At 35.3% G+C, this 19,986-nt stretch overlaps 1 protein-coding gene across 1 annotated transcript in view; it reads left to right on the forward strand.

Moving 5' to 3' along the window:
• Positions 1–19,986, forward strand: part of PLCL2 (phospholipase C like 2) — a 97,196-nt gene that overhangs the window by 54,932 nt on the left and 22,278 nt on the right. The window contains exons 3-4 of the mRNA XM_085051055.1: positions 2,720–2,923; positions 18,075–18,150. Coding sequence (XP_084907181.1) covers positions 2,720–2,923; positions 18,075–18,150 — 280 coding nt within the window. The remainder of the gene's footprint in view (positions 1–2,719; positions 2,924–18,074; positions 18,151–19,986) is intronic.

Here is a 19,986-nt window from a genome sequence, read left to right on the forward strand (position 1 = left end):
GTGGGAGCCAAGAGATCTCACTTCAAAAAATGTGGTATTTGGAGATTGCAGGTAAATAACCCCATTTAGAAATGGATTAAAATTGACTTACAAAGTTGTGTTCCATTTAGTAAAACTTTTAACTATTTATGAACTTCTGATGGAATACTAGCAGTGATCAACAAAATTAGGCATTTTTATTTCAAATGGAGTGACCTATTAAATCCTTTTGCTGCTGTATAGTTTTAAGGGGAAACAGAATAGAGGAAATGTCTGAGACCTGATTGTGGATTTTACAAGCACATCAGTGTATATAAATTTCATTCATGAATAATCTTATATTAAAGAGGTTCTAATAGTAATACAATTTTAAAGCTAATTTTATATGAAAGAAAAAATTAGTACATTATTATGCAGCTCTCCTATTCCACTTGGTATATAAATTTGTTCTTTTAAAAGATAATTAAAAGAGTACAGGGATGATACTTTGACTCATAGATGTTTCAAGTTACAGACTTCATGTAAAGTGAACTTTATCTCTAGTTAACCTACTGAAGACTAGAATTCTGTCATATAAAGAATACTGTATTTCAAGATACTTTTCAAGGAAGAACTGAGTTGAGGAAGCAGTGAAAACATAGAATTTTATGTAGCTACCTTAAACTCTAATGTGCATGCTATGGTGTGCACAGTATAACGATATAATTGAAAACAGACTCTACAGTGGGGTTTCTTTGAACATGAGATATTAAAAGGTATTTTATGTATTTTATTCTGTCAGTTTGAAAGATGTGCTATCAACTAAATTTATCATTATCTCTCAAAATGCTATCAAGAAGATATTTTGGGCACATGAGGGAAGATTAGTTTTTCTTAACTTTGCTAATAGATTATATAATGTGCACAATTTAAACTGTGTAACTAAGTTTTTACAGCCAATAAAAGCAAATAAACCACTTAATTAAAATAAGTATCAATTTATGTCAGGGAATGTAAGATTTGTTTAATTTCTATATAACTGAAATTTTGTATTATAAATTATAATGGTTTTTACGACCATTATATCCTCATAATATCCTCAGAAGCCAGTTTGTAAAGGACAAAATTGGTTAGTTTGGTTGTTTCAATGGAAGAAGAGGAAAAAAGAAAATATGCAACAATAAGTTTAATAGTTTCTCTAAATCTGTATTAAAATAGCCTTTTTTCTTTTGTTCCTGTGTTACCATGATAAAAGCTGATGTCTTAACTTGCTACATATTAATCACTGATAAAAGTATAATATGAGTGATTAAACTGGATGTGATGTTGCATGTTTAAGTTACTTGACAGTATGAGGAATAGCCTCTGGATGTAGAGTTGGAAGTCCAAAGGCAAGAGTTACAGTAGGAGTACATATTAGTCCTGTCCTGCCTGTCATTAATGAAAGTATACATTCCCTGGGTCCTCGTTAATCTCTCTGTAAAATGGTTGTCCATAATGACTTACCCATGGTGTTTATCTTAAGCACAATCTGTTTGAATGAACTTCCCAATGTCTGTCTCTTCAGCTGTGTAATTGTGTCATTGGGGTGTAGTTCAGTCAATAAAAGAAGTTTCTGTTTCCTGGACATTTACTTAAAGTACATTCTAAGTGACTGGGTAGATGCAATTTAGTGTTCACATAATTTTGAATGAATATGCTGTACATACATATTTGGAAGTCTGCTTCGGTATTTTCTCTGATAAAAGGGAACAGCAAAATATTTCACATTCGATTCCTGGTTGCATTAAGGATGGCATTATGTCTTTCTAGGAGACATATCCACCAATGAGTCTTACCATGCCAGCAAGATGGAAAGTGTTTTGGATTTAAATGAAAATCTTTACCAGATACCCTGCATGGGTGTGACATGAGAGAAAGGAGCACTGAGCACATTTGTAACTTAAATATACCATATTTTTGTTTTTATTTCCTGTAGGAACACAAACTCCAGGCCTACCATAGATTATCAGTTCCCAGTTGGTACAAAAATCCCAAATTCAGTACAGTGCTGGCAATATTCCCATCATGGAATGTCAGTGGCTACTTGGAGTCACATTGTATTTCCAATGCTGTAAATTTTCTTCAAGTTTAAATGTATGGTTTTGTATTGTACCATACCGGATATAACTGTAAGAAGTCTTAAGGAAAGGTACAGAATCAGTAGTACAAAATTCACTTGTGTGACTCTATGACAGGAATACATCAATAGTGGGGTGCTGGGTTTGTGAATCACAACAAATGGGAGTCAGCAGATCCACAGCATCTGGACTGTAGTTTAGGTATGTTTAAAGTTACAAATGTGCTGAATTCTTCGTTCTACTTTTTTTGTTTAACTGGGACATTCAGCATCTAATATTTAGTTTCTCTTGGTGGCATTTAAAAAAAGTCTTAGAATTTTTCGAAATATATAAGTATAATGTTTTAGAACCTTTTTATTTCTATAGTTAATTCCAGCCATGATAGGGAGGAGATATGCTTGTTCTAAATATACTTTTTTCCTGTGGCATGTACTGAATTGCTTGAATTTTTAACATTCTTGTAAATATATAGATGTAATATTGGTTTCTTCTGAAGACTGCCAGTTCTTCAGGGAAAAGTTGTGCTAATTGTAGCTCGACATTGTAGCTCAGGTGTAACAGTAAAATACTTTACCCTGAAAGAACAAGACTTTAAATTCCGTATTTATCTGTAAAGGAAACTCTTTCTTTCCTTTTTGCAGAATGCAGTAGTTTCATTCAAAGAATTATGTGGCCTCTCCCCTGTAGCAAATCTTATGCAGTGCATTTTGGCAGTGTCTATGCACTTGGTTGGGCCTGATAATACACCCTTGGTGGTGGTGAATCTCAGCGATCAGTATCCGACCATGGAGCTCCAAGGGATTGTTCCAGAGGTCTTGAAAAAGATTGTAACAGCATATGAAATGGTGAGTAGTTCTTTGTGGTTATCTTATACTGTCTCTTTGAAAGACTTTTAAAATATATATGTTAAATGCAGTACCATGCCTGTTTTGAAAGTAATTTTAACCTGTGACTTCCTGTTTTGTGCTTCATTACTTGTGCTTGGAAGTTATTCCCATGAATGTACAGCAATTGATGGTGTTTTCATACAGAGTAAAACTTTTGAGATTATTAATGTACTGCATGCAAGCATATAAGTGTTTATGCACTTCGGAAGGTAAAGTGGTTATAATCATGCGGATTTAACATGAAGAAGAGGATGTATTCATTTTTGTTTTACAGTAGTTTGAAACTTACTGTATATCTATAAACTTCTTTTATGTTTTTCACTTTGTGGACCTTGGTTTATTGTGCCTTTGACTCAATGTAGAATATAAAAGTGTCAGGCACTGCTTTTAGGTATTGTAGCTTGATAAACACCTTGGAGTGTAAAATTCTACACGTGCTCTTTTATTTTCCTTTTCTCTATCTTTCTTACAGATGTCATTTGACAAGGTATTTTTACTCATGTAAGCAGCTGTAATGTTAATTTCATATGTTTCAGTAAATACATAAATTGTGTTTTTAGAGACTGGAAATTAAACATGTTGCAAGAAAGAATGAAGGAAGGAAGAACTAATACACCAGTTAATACTGACTTACATCTGCATTGCATTAATTTGAAATGTGGAAAAAAGATCCAGATGAGTGTGATTTGAAATGTCCTCCTTACTTCCACTGAAGTAATCTGGCACAGTGTAATTGATTATTCATTTATTTAATGTTTTCTTTCATGTTTAGATAATAATTTTGCATTAATTTTGAGTGCTAAAATGAGACCTCTCACCCAGCAGCATTGAGTCACTTGCCATTTAAAGAAGAAAAATGGAGAAAAATGAATCAGTAGCCCAATTTCGTATATATTTTGTAAACTGCTTTCTAAACAAAAAGTAGCTTTAGAATTATACTATACCAAAGTCCAAAAAGCACTCATTGATAATTGGCAGTTTAGGCAGGGTTTGTGTAGTTCAGTGGTGCTGTAAATACAATAGAATCTGGTTGGAATGACAGCACAGCTACAAGAAGATAGTGATATCCTCTTAGTGGTGGCTTATAGGATATCACCATAATTAGGATGCAAACAAGCTTGATTGTTTGGATTACAGCTGTAACACATAAGTAAAGAAGTTCTGTTGTCTTGATGGAGATGTCTTTACTGTTTGTTCAGATGTGGTGATGCTGCTTGTTAGTTATTAAGCTATTCCAGGTATTAAAAATCTTAGTTCTAAGTCTGGATTAGATTTTTTGAGTGTTACTTAGACAAAAGTGACTTGTGACTCCAGAAATCTTTACCATCTAAGTTTGGTTTGCTCTTTGTCTCTCACATATGTTTTTTTCTACACACATTGCATAGTCTTTACATGATTGGAATATTTCTGTACTTCAGAAATATATACTTTACTTTCACATGTAAAAGTAATGGAACATTTTTTTAGTGGCAAAAAGCATTTTTCCTCCTTCTCATCCTTAAAATAGAAATACTCAATTTCAAACAAGAGTATGATAGTGCTTCTAGCTCTAAATGATACTGAAGATAAGGAAATTTAAGGTTATTTTAATAAAATAAAAGTTAAAATAATAAGATGCATTTCAATTTGTGACATTTAGGTTTTGCCAATACTCTGTTCAGTTTGACAAAAGATTTTAAGCAATCAAAATCTGTAGGGTATGCTGGAAAATAAAGTCAGCCATGGGAGACATATTCCCATGCTCTTATTTCTGAAAGACCATTGTGAAATAGCAGGAGATGTGTCTATCATCCTTTCCTCAAAGAGAGGGGAAGAGATGTGACTTTGTATAATTAATATGTTGGTATTTGCTGTGGTGGCAGATATTTAGAGTCTGACAGTTTTATAGATTGCGGGGTGGGGATGGTTTGTATGATTCTGGAGTGTATCAATATAATGAGCCCTCAAAAGGACACATCTTACCTCATTAGTTTTGACTAGGGGATATTTTTGTCACGATTAATTAATGTGTGGATGTAAAATTGTGTTTAATAATGAGAGTTCTTTATCCTGAATTGAGGAAGGGTAGATGTACTGTCAAAGTAATGATCACCTACTTGTCTTACTTTCTGCTGGCTTAGGTCTCAATATAGGTCAGAATTATGTAACTATGTACTTCCAGTGTGTCAAGTACTGTATGAAATCATGTGGATAAGAAAGATAGAGTTAAATGTTTATGAAACAAACCTTGGTTGGTATCATAAATGCATTCATAGGCTGTGGTTACGTTGTGTGCCCTCTCAGTGTGAGGCACATGTAATGGCATTCTTGGAGTGTGACTGTTTCAGGTGCATGATATTTTTAGCTAATGAAGGGATTCTTATTTGTCAGAAATACTTTCCTTTTCATAAAATGATAATAAACATAGAAGGTAATATTCAACCAAGATTTTAATTATTCAGAATTTATTTACATTGGGAGTGCTTGAAGGACTCATTGTCCTTGAAATGGATGTAAGACCTTTACAGGGGGACAGTCAGTCCACATTGAGATAATTACAAATGAGTGTAATACTGCAGGGACATATGGAAAGGGGGGAATATCTTCAGTCTAGCATAGGTATATACGTTTTTTAAAGAAATAATGAAGTAAATGATAACAAAATAGTGTATCAGTAGATACTTGGTGTTTTTATCTTTAAACAGATAGCACATAATGCTTTCTTAAAAAATTGAAAGTGAATGAGTCTGCATTCACTGCTATTCTTAATGGAGGAGCTGTTGTTAAGTGATCAAGGCTAGTACTATTCATGGGTTAAAAACCCTCTTATCCATGGTATAGGAGCTGGAGTGCCTTTTCAGGATAATGAAAACCCAATGTAGCTAGGAATTTTTGAGAAAGGCAAAAGTTTAAGGTGTGTATTTTTCTTTAGCTTCTCCATGATCCTGAGTATTTTTCACCCTACCATCTTTTCACTGTTTAACAATGTTTTATTTTTCCCTCTTGTCCATGAACTTCAGCTTCCTTTATGTGATACTTCAGCATGCACTCTGTTGGTGTCATCACACCCATCACTGATCAGTGCTGCAGACTGAAGCTTGGAGTTAAGGCAAGTGCCTCTTCCACACCATTGCATGTTTTTTTAAATGTCTTATAACCTTTAAGATAAACAGTAAGTAAAACTGAAAAAAGTTATACTATGGCCAGAGAAAAGGTGAATTATCTCACCATAAGTCTGCAGCATTATTCAGTGATGAGTATAATAGCACTGCAAAATTATGCTAGAGGACCATACAAATAAAGCCAGACACTGTTGAGAACTTGACTGTCTCAGTTTGCCCTTAGTGAAGGATGAAGTGTCCCTTCTGCTGAAGATAAGGTTTTCTGATCTTTGCAGGCAGGCATTTACTTCCAGGAGAAAAGCTAACACAGAACAGGCTAACTGTACCTGTATGAGAAAGAAGTAATGCTGCTACAATAATTAGGATTAGATGTTATTAAATCCTAATTAGATAATGCTGCTAGGTGTTTTTTTGGTTTTTTTCAGTTTCTGGCGATTTAAAAAAAATTTTGAGTAAATTTTGTAATTCAGAATGTCTGCAGAATGCAGTATAGATCTGTATTTGATTTAAATGAAACCGAATAAAATGAATAGATTTTTTTATATACACCCTAGGGATGGACTTGAAAGAAGGTCTGTGTTTACTGCTGGTGGGGGTTGTGAGATAATGAAAATGAGAGGTATTAAAATAGAGTGACACTATTAAATTGGAAAACAGCATAGCATTGGTGACGAGCAGTTCTGTAGTAAGCTTAAATCCAGTTACCTTATTGTTGGCTCTTTCCAGCTACTGCCTCAATATAGCAGATTGCAGATGCAGTCATGCAGAAGTTAACTTCATGTTACAGAGTTGTAAATTTTGGCAATGAGATAAATTAAATAAGATATAGGCTATATTTTGAACTTTAACATGTCCATCCCATTGGAAAGCAGATTGTTTGGCACTGTAGCTGGCAGAGTTACAGATTGGACTGGTACTAATAGGGCTTATTAAAAGACTTTCTGACAAGGACTGATTGTCAATATTTTGGTAAAATGTTAATAGTCCTCTTGTACTTCAGCTGCTGCTCAAAATCTTAAATATTCTTCCCTTTCAAAACTCATCTTGATACTAGTATAGATTAATTGAGTGGAGTACTTCTGTATTGGGCATGTTGGATTGAACCTCATAATTCTGAAGGAAGGAAAGTGTTGCCTTTTTCATAGGGCCTAATAAAGAGTGATTAGCAGGTCTGTTTTGAGTTACACTCAGCTCATAAAATCTGTATTAGTTACCTGTTGTTGATGTAGGTCCTTGGCTGTGCAAATACAGTAAGAAGGATTACACTCATCATGCTGTGGTTATAGATTTGTATCTTGAGAGAAGAAGTAGAGCAAGACTTTTGTGTTTCATCTCAGCCTAATAATGTGTCAGTTACTCAGCTGAGAAGTTTTTGTTCCCTGAATTACCCTTTGAGGCTGCAAACTTCTGGGGCAACCACAAAATACTGGATCTAGTGTTAGTAATTCTCTCCTAAAACTGAGTGAATATGTTACTTCAAATCTTGCATAACTTTCTTTAACCCTAAATATTCAGTTTCTGACAGTGTCAGAAGAGGCTGAGTTCAGTGTCACTAATCTCTTGTAGTAGAGCTCAGCCTTTGGCTATCACATGATTTAAAGCACATGATAACATCTGCCCACCACTTGCACCGTGCACTTGGAAAAAATTCAGATTTTTCCGTATGGTACCTTTCCTGAGGAATATGTGACTGGCATAAAGTGTGATAGCTGTGTTTTGAACCCAGTTGGTTCAGAATGTTGTTCTTGAGCCCAGGACTTTGAAGTGGAGCTTCACTGGTGTTCCATGTTACAATTTAACTCTTAGCATTATCTGGCTTACCAAGGAAAGAACTTCAGGCTTCACGCAGAAGATTGAAAAGCTATTATTCCTTGCTTTTGCACTTGAGAGCATAACTACGTAAAACAAAACAGAAAGATAAAAGAAGTAGTCAAAAGAACAGATATCACAGGCACTCTATAGATACCACCTGGGGAGTTTGAAGTAAATATGTACCACTTATCAAAAACACTTGAGGAGAACAAAATGGAGGAGGCTCCTATGAAAAGAAGGCATCTTCCAAAAAGCTGAAGTCATATGCAAATGAGGAAGACAGCATTGATATTTAACCTTGCTATGGTTAAATAAGAAATAAAACCGACAGTGAAGAATTTCAAGAATGAACTGTGCAGACTTAAAAATAACAGTAACCTCTTTTCTGAAAATACCAGATACAGGAAGTCTGTCAAAGACTGTGTAAGATCACATGTTGATCCATGTATAAAAGAAAGCCCCAGCTAAAGAGGTAAAGGCACAATACTGAATTCGTTTTTGCATCCATATACCTGTGGACATTAAGGTTTCACCTTAAATACATCTTTATGAAAGACTGATTGGAGAACTCATCTCTTAACTGAAATGCTGATAGAAGATATTACACAGGAAAGGCAAAATTATGGGGAAAATAATATACCAGAATGTGGTGATACTCATTTAAGTGTTCTGAAATATCTCAAGAGTTGATTTGTATCAAAACTGCTAATTGTTGTGTGTATCCTCTCACTTAAAACTATCAAAGTTGTTAGTGTGGTACCAGTGTTTTAAGAGATTTCTGGGGAAGATGATGAAATTACAGATCAGACAGGCTGACATCTGTACTGTGAAAATGGGTAAAAACTGTTTTGAAGAAGAAAATTAGAGGAAACATGGAGAAATGTGTCATGTTGGGGAAGAGTCAATATAGCTTTTATAAAATGAAGGGCTCATTAATCCCTTGGAGTTCTTTGATGTCAAAAAGCATGTAGACAGAGCAGATCAGCCTGGTTAGATTTTCCAAAGCATTTGACAAAGTTTCCTTTCAAATGCTCATGTTGGAATAAAGTTACCATTAAATTTTTAGACTAGAAAAATTTTTAGATCTTTTCCCATAGCTGAAGTGGATGTTGAACTTAACCTGATGTTCCAGCAGGAAAAGAACTGTTAAAGACAGTTGGTTGTGTTGATTCTTGCATTAAGGGTGTATTTTTCCTGTAAGTGGATTAGAGAGAGTAGGTATAGCTCCTGCAACTTTGATCTAGCTAAAGTAGCTAAGTACTCTGGAAGCTGTATGAATTAATGCTGCCCCCAGGTTTGCAAAGCTCATCGAGGTGTTAGCTATGTAGCTGCTTAGACTTTTAACAACTTTCTCAATCTTAGTGGTAGATTGTTAAAACGTGTTAAAGCAGTAAATTTCAGAGTTGGCAACACAAATGCAGTATTGAAATTGTGATAACACCGAGTGTCTCACTGTTTCCACTATTGCCTCTGGCTTTCTACAGTATTGCTTACTTTCATTATCAAGTCTCTGCAGAGTAGAACTGTCTTTATTTAAGTAATAAATGGATATAGTTCAGTGGTGAAGAGATCTAAGGGAAAACATACATCATTCATTGCAATTTAATATTGCAAATAGCCCAGATAATGGATTTTGCTATGTTTAATAAATTATAATAATTGTAGATCCTGGTTTTTGAGATAAATTGAAATAGTTACTGATCGTGTAGCTGTTACTGTGTCACAAAAACTGATTGAAAACAAAGCATTCATGGAAAATATAGTGAATAGCTTGGACAGTTTATTCAGAAAGAGTTATGCTGCTTATTATCAGTTTTTATTTTCCTGTTTTATAACAGCATGAAGGTTGTAATTATGCTTCCAGAAACAGAGCTGCATATGATAACCTGAGCTTATGCTGGGCTTTTTCAGTCCACAAAGCAAACGTCTAATTTTGGATACTCAAGACTCCAGTGCCAAATGTTGTAAAGTATGAGCTGTTTTGCATTGATTGAAGAGCTCTGATAATGACAATTTAATGCTTCTGTGAAGTCAAGATTTCTGCGTGTCTTGTTGAGAGCATGAATGGTGAAGCTTTTTGTATCCTCTCACTAATCCCATTATGTCTAATGGCTGACTCACAGTATTCATAAGAGCATAAAATAATACAGCTACTTAGGAAGAGGAGTTTCTGTAGCTTTCTGTCCGCTTTTAATGTAGTGCAATGGAATGTTTATGGAAGAGCATTAAAATAGGTCAGATGCATAGTAACTTCTTATATGTATTCCATATTTCCAATAGTAGTTCCTTCTCCAGTAAATTTTAAATTTTGTTTGTCTTTTTGATTCCATCTTTGTGGAAAAAAAATGTGGCTATTAGGACTGTTACTGACAGTTCTCATTTCAGACTACCTGTAACACTACCTATTAATTTTTTCACATGGATGATAGATTTTTGCCTCTTATACAGATAGGGGATATTTTCGTCTCATATACATGTCCTTACTTACTGTCCACTTTTCACATAGTTTTTCATTCTATCAGCTTTAGTGTAAAAATCATGAAAATAATTTTGCTACAATGACCAGAGCAGAGTATAAGGAAAGTGAAGAGAAATGACTGTTTGATTTAAGAGTTTATTGTCATTAGGTGCGTAGTTTAGAAGAGAACTGCTGATGTGTTTACTCTGTCTTCAACCTAGTCTTTCTCATATACTTTACTCATGAGGAATTAAGAAAGAATAGAAGCCTTTTTAACTTGTGGACTGTTTGGTAAATTTTCTTAAACTGGGGGAAATTAATTCATTTTGGGATACTGCAGGATTACGAATAGATTATGTCCTATTTTTTCTCTAGGCCTGTAAGAATTAGTTTTGTTAAGTGGATTTCATATCTTATGATCCTGCAATGTATTATGACATAATCTCAGCTTGCTTCTTTCTGAAGATAAAAAACCCTTTTCCATGTATGTGTTTTGTAGAATATAAAACATTTCAAAAAGAGGTGAGAGAGGAAAGCTAGGCTGAAGAAGTTAAACTGTGAGTCTATTCCTATGTTTTTCTCACTTAAGTGGATAAACTGCCACTGTCAGGTACAGCATTACATTTATATCATAATACACCAGTGAATTCAGGAAGCATGATGGAAATTTCATCTGCATTTTTCTTGAAAGAGGGCAGTGGTTTAAAATCTAAAGAGAAACATAATACTTGATTATATCATAACATATATTATGGTTGAGGGAGGTGATCCTTCCCCTCTGTTCAGTGCTGGTGAGGCCACACCTGCAGTGCTGTGTCTCCTACATGGAAAGGCTGAGAGAGCTAGGACTGTTGGGTCTGGAGAAAAGGAGGCTGAGGGTGATCTCATCAATGTTTATAAATGCCTGAGGAGAGCGTTCAAAAAGGCCAGAGATGGTCTATTTTCAGTGGTGCCCAGTGACAGGAGAAAAGGCATGAAATGAAAAACAGGAGGCTCTGTCAGAACATCAGGTGACACTTTTTGACTGTAAAGGTGACAGAGCATGCGAACAGGTTGCCCAGAGAGGTTGTGGAGTCTCCAGCTTTTGAGATAGTTAAAAGCCATCTGCACATGGCCCTGGGCAACCAGCCGTGGGAGGTGGCTCTGCATGAGCAAGAGGATTTGGACTGGATGACCTCCTGATGTCCCTTCTAACCTCAATGACTCTGTTTCTGTGCTAAACTTACGTTCTTGCACAATTGAAGAAATATTTTCTAATTTTCGGAATACATTTACGAAAAATCTGACTGCTTTGAAGGGAATTTGGTTTGATGTGAAGAGACCTTTGTGTGTAGAGAAGTAGCAGTTAGCAGCTTTATTTTCTTACCTTGATGCTTTGGACTGTACTTGGATAATAGAAAAATCAGTTCTTGTTTATAGAGCTTTGAACTTTCTGTGCAAAACCACAGCTGATTTTTATCTACAATGAAGTTATTATTGATTGTTGTCTTGAGCCAGAAAGCTCTTTTGACTGGAGATGTCAACTTCACTAAAATCCTTTTTTACATAGAGTCATTTAAGTTGGAAGGCACCTCTGCAGATCATCTAATCCCAAACCCCTTGCTCAAAGTGGAATCAGACAGAGCAGGTTGCATGTGACTGTGTCTAGTTGGCTGTTGAATATCACTGGGGGTGGAGATTCCACAATTTCTCTGGGAAGCCTCTTCTAGTGTTTGACCACCCAAGCTTCCCCCTGAACCTTCTCTGCTCCAGGCTGACCAGTCCCAGCCCTCTCAGCTTCTCCTCATGTAAAAGATGCTCCAGGTCCTTAACTGTCTTTGTGGCTTTGTGCTGGACAGTCATCCATATGTTTGTTCTACTGAAAAATCCCAAACTGGCATGGAACGCTCCAACTGTGGACTCACAAGAAAGAGATTAGAAAAACTCAGTGTGGGTTTCCAAAAGAGAAATCAGGCTTAGCCAACCTGTAGCCTTCTACAATGCGGTGACTGGCTTGGCAGAGGAGAGGAAAGCAGTAAATGTTGTTGCTTGTTAAAAGTCAACTTCTGTTGTTTATGGTGGTCCTGGTTAGAAGCTGGATGTTTCAGAATGCTTTCAGTGTGGTCTCCACACATTTAGAACAATTCATTTGAGTTGTGAGGTTTGATATGAGTTTGCAATCTGATTTTACAGTAATTTCCTTTCTTATTTGCTATAAAACCATTCTTCTCCAGTAGAAAATAAAAGGCAACACATATTGTTTCAAACAACTCCATATGCAGCTGCAGAGCAAGCTGACCATGGCAGTTGTCACTGGAAGGACTAAGAATAGTTCTGCTTGTTCCAGTGCCACAAGAAAGATGCCTTCTGGTGCATTGACATTGAATACTGCACTGCTTGGATGCAATTTGTACAGATATTCAATTAGAGCTGACCATATTTTGTTTGAGTTTCCGGTACATATAATGGTTCTTGAGGGCAAAGGGTTTATACACTGTTCCTACCAGAGTTCCTTTCCTTGCTGTTACTGCCTGGGGCAATGGTAGCAACTTCTGATCCTCACTGTGTAACACGTATCTTTTGAAGTGGTGCAAATGCTATTAGCAGTTTGGGATACCATGTGTTTGGTTTCCTATTTTTGTGAAGTGCTGTTTGCTATTGGTACTATTCATATAATCCTGGGCTTAATAAAATGCCTGGAAAATGCGAATCACATTTTTATTACTGCCCTTAAGAGCTCTAGTTTGGACTCTGGATACTAAAATGTTGTTAGAAATGGTGTAGTTTGTGGTTTTAGAAATATATCTATCTATGTAGAGGTTTGGATGAAAGTAGAATGTGAATGCCATTTTAATGAAGGTTTGGTTTATGCCTACTGTAAGTATGGTTTCAGTTTTGCTGTTGTAATGTAAGTCTAACGGTATTGGCAACCCATATTCACAGATTTCAAAATGTAAATGTGTGGTGTGCTTTTCTTGCTAAAAATAACGTTCATCCTTGGTGTTGTGATTCTGTCAGTGAAGGTGTTTTCTCACACTGAGTTTCATCAGCCAGACACAGTTTATCATTGGTTGATCTTTTCCATATTAAAATGCAGCTGATGTCTCCTTGTGTGCTACCAACCAGTTCCACATGCAGAGGAATGAATAAACCCTGGGATTTTTGAAAGATTTCTTTCCCAAGGTCTATGTTAAATGTGATGTTTAAAATATTTAGAGTTGAGTTCAGTTACATATTTTCCCTCAGCTGGGGTCATAAATAGAATGTTTTATCTTCTACCAGAAGACCTGTCTGTGTGAGCTTAGTAGAAATATATCTTCACTTGTTTAAATTCAGCCAAAATTAAATGAAAGGTCTCAAATACTACATGCATGTGTACATACACGTGAGCACTTGCATTGATCTACACAGTGTTAGTTCATAGCACTTAACTCTCATAAACAACGAATCAGACAACAAACTTTGAAATGTAAAAAATTTATCCTAAATGGTAGTCTAGACATGTATACATATTAGTTTCCATAACTGTCTTAATGAGAGAGTTCTGTTTTTCTGAGAGGGAGGATAGATTTTTTTTTTCCCCAGTGTGTGAGTTTTTAATTTCAGTTGTTAGGATAGCATCACTTAAGTGATGAACTGTTAACAATTCAGTTCCATCAGTTTGAGGCAGCAACTGTGATTTCTAAACATCATCGTTGGCTTTTTAAGGCAGCAGCAATATATAATAATACAGGTCTCCAGTCTTCATTGAGAATTCTGGACTAATCATTTAGAGTTGAGTACTAAAATAATAACAATTAAATTGAAAAAATATCTTTCTTGACATTTGTCTATTAGAATAACTAGGTAAAATGCTTGCATGATTTAACTGATAGAGTTTGAAGAATATAACAAATAGATCAAACTGTCAACCTGGCCTCTGCAAAAATGTGATGACTTCAAGGCACAAAAAGAATACCATTCTGCATTTCCCATTTTCCACTGACTGACAAAAACAGTAGGATAACCCAGTATGTAATGAGTATCTGAGATGTTTTCTGGTCATGCTAAGATTGGGGTGTGGTGGTGGGGTGGAAATTGAGAATTGGAATGATTCAAGCATTACATATTATAAGTTCTGTATTTCTAATACATTTTTGGATATTTTGAATCTTTGCTTCCAGAAAAAAAGCAACATAGGTTAGAAATGTGAATTGGTATTGTGAAAGGTTTGCTAGAAAATATAGCTTATTAAGCTTTATATAACATATGGTCTTTTCTTGAAATATGCATGGGTAATTTGCATTTTTAATAACATTTTTAATGATCAGCTGGGAACTGCTTGTTCCCTATTGTTACATTTGTTTCCATTTCTTTCCAGATTTGTCACTGATAATCTAAAAGGTGGCTGTGGTTAGCCAATACCTGCTTATTGATTGGTTTGTTCCATGTAGATTTGTTTAATATATAGCAGATTCTGTCTAGTCTTTCTCTTTAATTTCCACAACTAATTTGCCTTGAGACTTCCATGTCTTATTTTGCTGCAGACATAGTGTTTTTCACACTGAAGCTCCTGCTCACTCATCATTTTCTATTCACTTCTATATCAATCACACATATATATACCAGTATCTTTTGGATTAGGCTAATTTTCTGTTTAAATATAACCATTTATACATAGTTGTTCCATATGCTGTCTCTACCAATAGTCTTTCAGTCTCTGTTAATGTGTACATGAGAGTTTTCATGAGGTTATAATTTTGGCTTGAACACTAGAAAGAATTAATATATTCAAACACTCCATAACAGTAATTTAACAAATAGTTGAATACATACTAAAAAGTGGAATGTGTGGTGAAGAGCAATGTAAGAATAAAATTATAATGAACTAATACTATTACTTTATTAATCAAGCACAACTAGAAGGTGACACCTACTCATGCACACATCATACTGCTCCATTATTTTCTTAGTGAAGGACATTTGAAAATTGGGGTGTTCCATAATACTGATTGAATGGTAGTGGCAATGAACCCCTGAATTATTGCTAGCTCAGCCACTTTTTCTCTGCAGTACTGTTAATCTTAAATACAGCTTTGTATGTATTTTAGAGACCAAAGATAAAGAAAGTGACTGTTACTGGTCTTGGTAATATAAAAGTGGATTTTAGAATAATTTCTGCCACATGAAATGCATTGCCATTTTTCTTCAGGAGTTGAAAAGAGGCATTGCTTTTGATCTGAAGGTGTTTAGCAGCTTTCCATACTGGAACTGTGAAATATGAAATTGGCATGTTATTATAAATTCTTCAATGTTAGCTTGGCCATGATGAAAGAACATATCTAATACAGCAATTAGTTTCTTTTCCTTTCATCTGCAGAGCTAGTACAACCTTCTTGCTTTGTCAATACAGAAAGTAAACAAAAAAGCAGTAATGTAAGCATTTTTGTTCATCTTAGAATTCTCTTATTTCTGAAAATCAGCACAGTGTCTCAGAATGAGTTTTCTAATCAGCTGAGACTTGTTCTCCACTACTTCTGAAGCATCTGATGTTCATGCAGGGTGTATGAAGGAAGCAGAGCAGATAGATATGTTCTGTGTCTTGAACGGGACCTAATTGAGATGACTCAGAAATTACATTATTATACACATGGGGTCAGGAAAACAGAGTAGGGCAGTTGCAATATTTCTTACAATTCCTACAAAACAAATACCTTGAACAGGTAGCACAGTTGTTCTTTTTTATGAACTCCAGTCAAAAGGCTGCTCAGGTGAAAGGACTCATATTGACAGAGAAGCCCTCTCTAGTCCTTATTACTCTGTATTAGCATCCCAAAAGAGCCCAAGAGTCATATGTGCTCAGCATTTCAGTTTTCTAGGTCCTTTTTAGTGCAGGAAAAAGCTGCTTACAGTTTCCTTTCAGCTAGTTAGCAGAGTAACATCAGCTATTGGAAGTATATTTGTGATAGACACCAGCTGTGTTTTGGTTCTCTCCATTTAAGTTCATTGCAGAAGTAAATGTGTTACATGATTCACATATTGTAGCAGGTAAATCCTTTGCCTGTCAAGCAATTTTATAGTGATCTTATTTCGATTTCTGAACTCTGTTTTAGAGACTGAATAGTAATAGGGGCTTTCTCCTTGACCGATTAGGAATAGTCAGTTTGCAGTGCTCCCTATGTAGATGAAATATAGTATTCTCTTACTTAAATTGTCTTCAATTTGTTACACTTAAATAGTAATCAGCATAACTCTATTTATAGGTAGTTTTTGCTTGAGTGAACATTGATATTTATGTTCAAAGAACAATCCACTTAAAAATGGGGTAAGCTAAAGTTTTTCACTTGCAGCTTAGCAACCTGATCAAGTTATTTTTACTTCCTATATTGTAATTTACATTTATTTAAAACAACCCCAACAACTGGCATAAATCAGGCTAAGTAGATACTTTAAATAGAGATTAATCAGGATGTGAGGATTAAATTAAATTATCCATTATGATGACCTCCGCATACTCTAAAGTTGCTTATTCACATGCTCTTTATGTGCAGAATGAACTAAAATGTCAGGGTTTGCATAATTTTCTTTATTGGTTTAAATAAAAATAATAGAAATAGAACTAGAATTATTTTTAAATGCTTTGTCATTTGTTTAAACCAGATTTTTGTGCAGCTGACAGTTATAGAAGCTTGTAGAGTAGTTTATGTCTATGCAGGTGTTTTTCCTCTTTGCTTGCAGGCTTGTCACAATCAAAAATCTGAGACTTGCTTGCCTGCTTCTCAAAATTGATTTATGCCTTGCTTAGAGCAATGTTCAGAAAAACAGCCTCAATGTCATTCAGCTGGAGAAGGCTCCTTCTAATATATGTGAGGAAGTCATGCCTCTTACAGTTTTCTCTGAGAAAGAGCGCTAGATGGGTTTGGGATTTTTTTTCCCTGTAACATGGAATGTTCCTCCTCATAACAGCAAATTGTGCTCTCCTAGGGAAAAGCAAGTTCCGCATGAACACCCACATGAGTAACATGTCAAAATTTAGTCATTGTTTTAGTGAAGAGAAAATTGTCTGCTTGAGTGGATACCAGAGACGTCAGTGGGTAAGGTGTGAAGCAAAGTTGTTACTTCCCAATACATACCCCAGGCTGAAAAATCTGCATGGTTCCATCATAGCAACTGTGCATTCGGCTGGGCTTTCCTGAAAGGCTTTTTGTTTAGGAAGATCAGCTAAAGGAATAATTTATTTTTCTTATCCTCCATTACCAGCCTCAAGTGACTTGTTTTCTGCCATAAAGCATTGTCTCATACATATGTGCAGGTCAAGCCACAAAGAGGAAAATGTAGAGGAAAAAATCTGGAAAAGCAATGGAATGATGCCTAGGAAAAAAGGAAGAACTGGGTCATGAGTGATCATCATCCTGAATGTTGGAGTGAATGAGGAAGAGGAAAATTGCATCCAGGTTCTCACCCAAGCTGCCAAAACTGAATTACCTGGTTGTATCATTTCCAGTTGCTTTGACAGACAGTGAACTATGGAACAGACATTTTACTTCAGTGTTCACAGATACCAGCCCAAAATAATTGTATTTTTTATGTCTTTATGCTACATTTAGGACACTTCTCTGCCTTGTTATGACCAGGAAAATGGGTGTATTCATTATGTTAGTGATAAATATTAGTTTATTGATTTGAGTTCAATTTTAAACATCCTTTACAGATTAAAAATTTTAAGTAAAAATTTAATTTTACTGATATTTCTGTATATTTTAATTTATTTTCTCTGCAGATGATTCATACCATCAAGACTCTTGTTGAAAACACAGATAGCTTATATGAGAAGATAGTACAGTGTCAGAAAGCAGGTAAGTACAAGCTGCTTTTTAAAAATATTATACAGAACTTATCGCATTTTTTCTTCATTTTCCAAAACTTTTAACCAATTTAACTATTCAACTGTAGCCAAAAAAAGAAAAACCCAACCAAAACAGCAACCAAAACCAAAACTCAACAAGCAAACAACAAAAACTCATACAAAAAAAAAAAAAAAATTGTAATTTAGGTACATCCAGTAAGAGTGAAAAGACATTTCAAATCATAGAAATCAAAGATTCATAGAACTACTTCTTGAATTTGAAAATTGCAAGCATTTTAAATATGGACAGTAGCTTGTCAGTAGTCAGTATAATCATTTCTACAAATGAAAATGTAAGATTACAGAGAATGATCAGAGAATGATCTGAATGATTCCTTCACCCTGAAATTTTTTAACCATTTACTCCTAGCTCCTCTTTCTCTATGTGAGAACTTTTCTGCTTTTGTTGTGTTGGCCCAATGTCTTCAAAAGCCTTGGCGAAACTTGAATTGTCAGCAGAATGTTGCCTTCTGATAATTATGTGACAGTAGTTCAGATATTTCATCCCTGTGTTTCTCTAGATCTGTTGGGTGGATGCCCTCTGGTTCCATGTTGGTCCCACAGGTTCTCTGAAAGTTTTCCTAGGTCTGACATATATTTGAAATAGACGGTATAACTACTTCTTAATCCTTTCACAAATTGACCCTTTTATTATATGGTATTTTTTAATGGTTTTCTCATTTGGACACAACTGAGTTTTGAAGATTTCATTTTTGTTTTGACTAGCATGTCTGACCTTGTTGTTTAATCATGCTTGTTTTCTTTTGATCTTTTAACTGTTTTGTAAATAATGTTACAAATTTGCTCAAAGTGATGCATCACATTTTGCATCAGAAACAGGAATTCTGCCAAAGAGTCAGCCAAAGCATTTACAACCATGCTTTGCATGACTCAACTGGGACAAAAGCTTTTTATATATAAATACATTTTATCTACCAGATATTCAGCATCTTGCAGCCCCCATCATCTTCCATGGTTTTCTTCCATTCTGTGATTTGCTTCTCTGCTCTTCTACAAATTTCAATCTCTTTGTTTTGCTCCTTTTCCCCAAAAAGAAAAAATATAATGCTCTTACACCTTCAGCCTTCCTTTACAAACTCTCTCCTATTAACAGTGGCTTCCAGTTCATATCAGCCAGAGAGGAGACTTACCCACTCTGAACTTCTAGATCTCCCCTTGATTCACCAGTTCCTCAGACTCTGTGAACTTTAGTCAAACCACAGAACTGTCAAAATACCTGAAAATTTTAAGTTGTCTTATTTACTTCAAGTTGTCAAACATAAATAATCGTAAATATCATGAGTGACAAAATATTATTTCATGTATTTTACTGATAGATGCAGAGACTTATCTAAAATTCTGGGGTGGTTTTGGCTGGGGTAGTTATTTTTCTTCCTAGTAGCTGGCATGGGGCTGTGTTATAGAGTTGTGTTTAAAATGGGGCTGATAATGCAGAGGTGTTTTTGTTACTGCTGAGCAGTGTTTACACAGAATGAATTCCTTGTTTTGCTTTGCTTGTGTTCACCACTTTTGTTTTACCTATTACACTGTCTTTATCTTAACCCACGAGTCTTCTCACTTTTGCTCTTCTGATTCTCTCCCCCATCCCACTCAGGATGTCATATGGACATTGTCTGGTAGATGTGTGTGTTTTGTGTTTTACATCATCTCTCATTTATGTGGTGATAGTGTGCCATTATTTTTTTTAGTGTCACCAGTGTCTTAAGCAGTTTAGGTCCTTGGTTAGAGGTAAGGCAAAAGTTAGTGGCCCAAATTTTTGTATTTT

This window comes from Lichenostomus cassidix, chromosome 2 (genome assembly GCF_008360975.1).
Source record: "Lichenostomus cassidix isolate B80296 chromosome 2, HeHo_3.0, whole genome shotgun sequence".
NCBI classification, from domain to species: domain Eukaryota; kingdom Metazoa; phylum Chordata; class Aves; order Passeriformes; family Meliphagidae; genus Lichenostomus; species Lichenostomus cassidix.